Source organism: Nomascus leucogenys, chromosome 6 (genome assembly GCF_006542625.1).
Source record: "Nomascus leucogenys isolate Asia chromosome 6, Asia_NLE_v1, whole genome shotgun sequence".
NCBI lineage: Eukaryota > Metazoa > Chordata > Mammalia > Primates > Hylobatidae > Nomascus > Nomascus leucogenys.
In genome coordinates this window covers 82,494,315-82,500,314 of record NC_044386.1, presented here as the reverse complement: position 1 = coordinate 82,500,314, position 6,000 = coordinate 82,494,315, and the positions used below count along the sequence as shown (strand labels likewise).

At 40.8% G+C, this 6,000-nt stretch overlaps 1 protein-coding gene across 1 annotated transcript in view; it reads right to left on the bottom strand.

Moving 5' to 3' along the window:
- Positions 1-2,078: 2,078 nt before the first annotated feature.
- Positions 2,079-6,000, bottom strand: part of APH1B (aph-1 homolog B, gamma-secretase subunit) — a 28,941-nt gene continuing 25,019 nt past the window's right edge. Inside the window, exons 5-6 of the mRNA XM_003267080.3 lie at positions 5,498-5,625; positions 2,079-2,379 (exon numbers count right to left, since the gene is read on the bottom strand). Of these exons, the coding sequence (XP_003267128.1) occupies positions 2,212-2,379; positions 5,498-5,625 (296 nt within the window). The 3' untranslated portion in view covers positions 2,079-2,211. The remainder of the gene's footprint in view (positions 2,380-5,497; positions 5,626-6,000) is intronic.

Below are 6,000 nucleotides of genomic sequence, written 5' to 3'. Positions count from 1 at the left end.
CAACAGTGTCTAAGCTGACTCTGGAAAGACTCATGTTTTAGGAGAAATCAGAATTACAAAGTTCCTTCATTCACAGGTAACAAAGGATTATTAAATAATTTCCTGAACGAAGACAACAGTCTCACTACCAAAGAAAATTTTCTTCTCATCTGAGTTTTTATAAATGAGATTTTACAATATGCAGCTTTTTTAGTTAATATGAAACCATCGGCGTACAGAGAACATCCTCAAAGCTCAAGATGAGTAAAGCTAATATTCTCAGATTTTCCACACTCTACAGATCAGCAAATATTTTATCAGAGTATCCATTTAACAGAGTTCTAAGTCCATAATAACCAACTATGTATTTTTCTTATTCAAAGAAGACCATGTTTGGATAAGCACAATCCTAGTTTGATGAGTATCTTATTCCCCTTGATGTACAATAAATGTCACTGTTGAGTCTCTCTATCCTTGACTCTTCCAGTCAAAGGAAAATCTTGTATAAAGCTGGAAAACTGCCAACTCCAGCGGAAGCACTAGTGTTAGTGCTGAAGTAAACTTTAGGGGAATAACCACAGTCGCTTATCGGACTGTTTACAGCATTGTTAGAAGCCCTCCTCTTCTTTTATCTCTATTATCTCTATTTTCTCTCTAAACAGTCTAATATTTTAAACATGGGGGTTCACTGATATCGATAAAGGTCTAGTTCATGAGTAAGGGTTTAGTCTCTGGAATGATGTGTGGCTAGCCCAAAACACTGGCTATATTGGCTTTAAACATGATCATTCTTCATCCCACCATAATCTGTCAAACCCGCCCATCTGTCCTGCCACTGTCACTCCCCCAGCCCCTCAGGATTGCTGCTCCTCTCTTTTGAATGTTCTACTGCATGTACAGTATTCACTGAGACATGACTTTAATGTATAGGTCATTTGCATTTCACGCCACCAGCTCCCCAAAAGACGTCAACTGGGAACAATTTCTAATAGTAAAGGCACGATTTGCCGGCATTTTCCCTTTATAAAGGAAATCAAAGGGCCTGTTTGGAAGCTGAAAGAACACCTTGGGTATTCCTGTAAAGGGAGCGCTGTATCTGCTACCAAAACCCAGAGACACTGACTAGATCTAAAGATCATATGGATTATGCAATAGTGTGAGATTTGGCAGTTTAAGATCTATTTCCAATATTACATTAAACCATTTGGGTGAAAGTGTTGTTAGTATCACAGGAGCAAATGAAAAGCGTCAATGACACCCTTTTGGCTCATTTCCTTGTGCTTCTGGTTATACTTCCACCAGCTCCAGTGAAGCCTGTCCCAGGGCACATCACTCAGCTCCCTGCACAGCTGCTCAGAGAGAAAACAATGCACTTCACCTCAACTAGTCCAGCAACTGGCACTCAGATGGTGAACGCTGCAGCCAACGGCCTTGGGGCAGAGCCCATGGAAAGCTTTAAACAGGCTTATAGACATTGCATAAAAATTCCTGATTTTAAAATACCTTCCCAAGGAAGTCAGAAAATCATTTTTAGTTAATAAAATGTAATCTATACTCAAAAACAATGTAATGCCTCAGAAAGCAAAACCTAGAATGGAAGAACTTCAGAAAAATACGGCTTAATCAGTATCTTACTTTAGCTAAGTTATCATAGTCAGCGTAATTTATTATTGCATTTAGAAGCCCAACCTACCGTGTTCTAAGATGGTGAAGTACACGAAAACAGCGAACAGGGATGATAGCCCTTTAGCCTTTTGTGACTTTGGAACTTAGAAAGATAAAAGATAACCAGGATTTGACATTCAGATACTTACTTGCACAGCACAAGTTGAGTGAGGAGACAGTTAAACACCAGATTCTCATTCACTTACGGTGTTCTCAGGAAGCTCCTGTTTGGATACCAAACCAGTGGGTCGCTACCTGGCTGCACATCAGAATCACCTGGGAAGCTTTTAAAACTCACCACGTGCCCAGGCCAATTAGCCCTGGAAGGTGGAGCCCAGAATCAGTCGGCTTTACACTGCCCCAGGTAATTCTCATGCAGCCAGGATGCACACCACTGAGCACCCCTTTCGGAGAGCAGTTGCATGAAAGCCAAGTGAATGGAACTCATATCTGGATAGTTTTCTTTCTTTCTCAATTCCACCAGAAAAAGGGATTTTCAGAAAAAGGCACAGTTGTGCTTCCTCTAAAGATGTAGTCTGCGGTTTGGGAAGTGCTGGTTCCCAGAGGTTATCTGGAGCGCTGGTTGTAAAGAAGAAAGTCCTTGTCTTGGCAGAGTAGGCAGAGTTTCAGGCTTCGGCAGCTGCCTCCCGCAACAAAGAATGCCCAGGAGCCCATGAGCACCAGGATTATAAATGCTGACACCAGGTTTATTCCATAATAAGAACTTATGAAGGTCTGCAAAGGAAAAATAAATCAGCTTGGGTAATAACAGCAAGCTTATTAAACACGTGGAATAACCAAAGATAAAGGGAAGCATGGAATACTTTCAAGAACTTGGGTGTGTTTCACCAAACATATGATGTGTGTCATGCGTTAAGGCCCCGAGGCATGTAGAACTAAGCTGGTCAACAGATACTGTGGGTCCCGTGCTTTGCTGTATCCAGATGGTAACCCTAGAAGGCAGTCATTAGGCAGAACCTAATGGAATATACAATACAAGATGCATGTCATGAAACTAGTTTCTATTCACTTCTGTGTTCAATTGGTTCTTAGAATTTGCAAGAAAGTGAGACAAGTCCAAATTACTTTAGTATAAATCCTTAGTACTCAAGGGAACATGAGGGAATAGAGTCTTTTTCAGTTGCACAATTGCTGTGGGTTCCAAAAGTGTATTCATTTAAAGAACACTAATGGAATGCTGAGAGGTACTGTGTCACCTTGGTGAGAGCAAAGTCTCTATCCTAATGGAGGTTCTGTACTAGTAAAGGAGGCAGGTAATGAATGAAGAAACAATTAGTTACAAATTGTGATGAATGCTAGGACAGCATAATTATAATTGCGATGAGGCTAGGATGGGTAAAAACAAGGTGATCTCCTTAGGGCTGTCAAAGAAGGCCTGAAGAAAGTGGTAGATTTTACAGGTAGCACCTTATGCAGAAAGACTGCTCTTCTCAAGAGGCCTCTGTGGGCATGGCAGGCATTGAGCATTTTCTAGATTATTCTTCACAATTAATTCTGTACCTCAAGTCCACTGAATTTTAACTCACTTTACAGAGTGCTACACTCTTCAGTATTGTTCTTTTCTTCTTTAAAAAACATTTTTCCTCTTTTAAACAATTACAAAAGCAATACATGACTGTTGTAGAAAATTACAAACCAAAAATGAGAAAAATAGAACAAATTTAAAAACTTAAAATTCAACTAGGTTAATATTTATTTAAAAGCTCAAAAAGTGAAACCATAAAGAGAAAAATTGATTAGACTATATAAAATTAAGAACTTTTGTTCATCAAAAGACATTAAGAGAATGTAAAGACAAACTATGCCATAGAAATTATTTGCAATACACACATCTGACAAAAGATTTTTTTTTACAGAAAACATAAAGAACTCCTAAAAATCAAAAAGAAAAAGATAACCCAATAGATAGGCATAAGATTCGAACAGGCACTTCAAAAAGAATTATCCGAATGGCCAATAAACATCTGAAGACTTGCTCAATCTTATTTTCCCGGCGTGAACACACCTGTGTAACTAGCACCTAGATGAAAATCAAAACATTCTCAGCCCCCAGGAGCCTCCCTGTTCCACCAGTCACTGCCCCCACTAAGGGTGACCACGATGCTGACTTCCAACGCCACAGCTCGGTGTTGCCTTTTGGTATTTCTGTCAACGGAGCCACACAACATGCGGCTCAACCTATTAATCATCAGGGAAATGTAAATGAAAACTTTTACTATAATTTATCAATTTATGTATTTATGATACTATGACATACCCAGCAGGATGACTAACAATAAAGAGAATGCAGTGAGGAGGTGGAGGAACCACAACTTGTAAACTGATGGTAGAGTGTAAGATGATACAATCACTCTGAAAATGGAGTGGAATGAACAGTCGACACATGTACACCCCATGACCCAGCAGTCCCACTCCTAGGCATATACCCAAAAGAAGTGTGTGTGTGTGTGTGTGTGTGTGTTCACCAAGAGATATACATTAGAATGTTCACAGTAGTACCATTCACAATAGTTAAAAATGAGAAAGCCAGGTGTGGTGGCTCATGCCTGTAATCCCAACACTTTGAGGGGCTGAGGTAGGAGGATCGCTTGAGCCCAGGAGTTCGAAGCCAGCCTGAGCAACATAGAGCTCATCTCTACAAAAAAATTTAAAAGTTAGCCAGGCATGATGGCACATGCCCATAGTCCCAGCTACTTGGAAGGGTGCAGTGGGAGAATCACTTGAGCCCAGGAGGTGGAGGCTGCAATGAGCCGTGATCGTGCCACTGCACTCCAGTCTGGGCAACAGGGCAAGACCCCATCTCAAACTAGAAACAACATCAAAGCCTCTCTGCTGTCAAATGGGTAAATTATGGTATAGACACACGGTAGAATACTATACAGCAATGAGTGAGCCATCTATAGTGATGCGAAGATGAATCCCACAAACATGCTGAGCAAGAGGAGCCAGACACAAGAGCAAATGTTGTGTGACTACACTGACAGAAATACCAAAAGGCAGCACCAAGCTGTGGTGTTGGAAGTCAGCGTCATGGTCACCTTCAGTGGGGGCAGTGACTGGTGGAACAAGGAGGCTCCTGGGGGCTGAGAATGTTTTGATTTTCATCTAGGTGCTAGTTACACACGTATGTTCACACTGAAAATTCATCAAGATGTATACTTCTGATTTGTGTGCTTTTCTGTAGGTGTGTTATTTTAATAAAACAATTATGTAATCATTCTCTGAAATCTGCCACTGGCAGAGAACTACTATGAACATTTTGGTATATACTTTTCAAACATCCTAGGTTCTTTTAATCATTAAAAAGAATAGTATCAACTATTCAATATACACCAACATTTACTGGCCACCTACTATGTGCCATGAATTGAGGATATGAAGATTGAAAATAAGGCTCCATCCTTGATTATCAAACTCTAATTAGAAAGAGAGACAGAGAAAAACTATATTAAATAAAATATGCTAGCCAAGGACATGTGTTATACGAGAGCTAGGAATAAGGTCCAGTCATGGTGCCAAGTCTGGAATACGTAACTTTTCCACGCAGTTGTCACAGAGAATGAACAGTTTTCCAAACTGACCTAGGTTAGGAAGAGACAAATCACTGCAAATAAACAGCAGGGAAAAAAATAATTTAATAAGACACACCAAAAAATTAATAGTGGTGGTCCTTCTGTGGTAAGACTTAGATGACTCATTCATTCACTTAAATAGCTTTTCTGAATTTCCTCATGTTCTCATGAGCGTGTATTTCATCTAGAGTAGAATTTACCATTTTAGATACATAGACTTGAGTTCCAGAATACAGTCTGAGCACGGCGGCAACACTCACCTGGGCTGACACCAGCAGGTGGGTCAGGAGAACGATAAGGAGGATGCCCCACTTTTTCTTCTCACAGCCATCAAAAAATATAATGCCCCAGAACACATGCAGCAAGATGATGACCAGCGTCATGAAAGCTGAAAGACAGCCGACCATTAGTGTCACTCCTACAGACATCAGAGCCACTGAAGGCCCTGGCACTGTGCACAGGCTCTCGGGGTGTCCACCACACCTCAGCGAGAGAGTTTAACACCACCTGACAGAAACAGGGCCTTGACACACTCAAAAAGCAATACTGTGGAACAGGGGACTGACTGCCACAGCTTCTTGTCTAGAATGCAAACCTGTTCAATAAAAGGTCACCTGAGATCTGGCTTTCAGGCAGCTTCCCTGAGGAATGCAATAAAATTACTGTGATGTCCAGCCAGCTTTTTCCCAATGAGCCTTCTGCACGAGTAAAGAGAGACTTCAATAAAAAGGAGTATCTTCTGTTTAAACAAGGCTCCTCACTA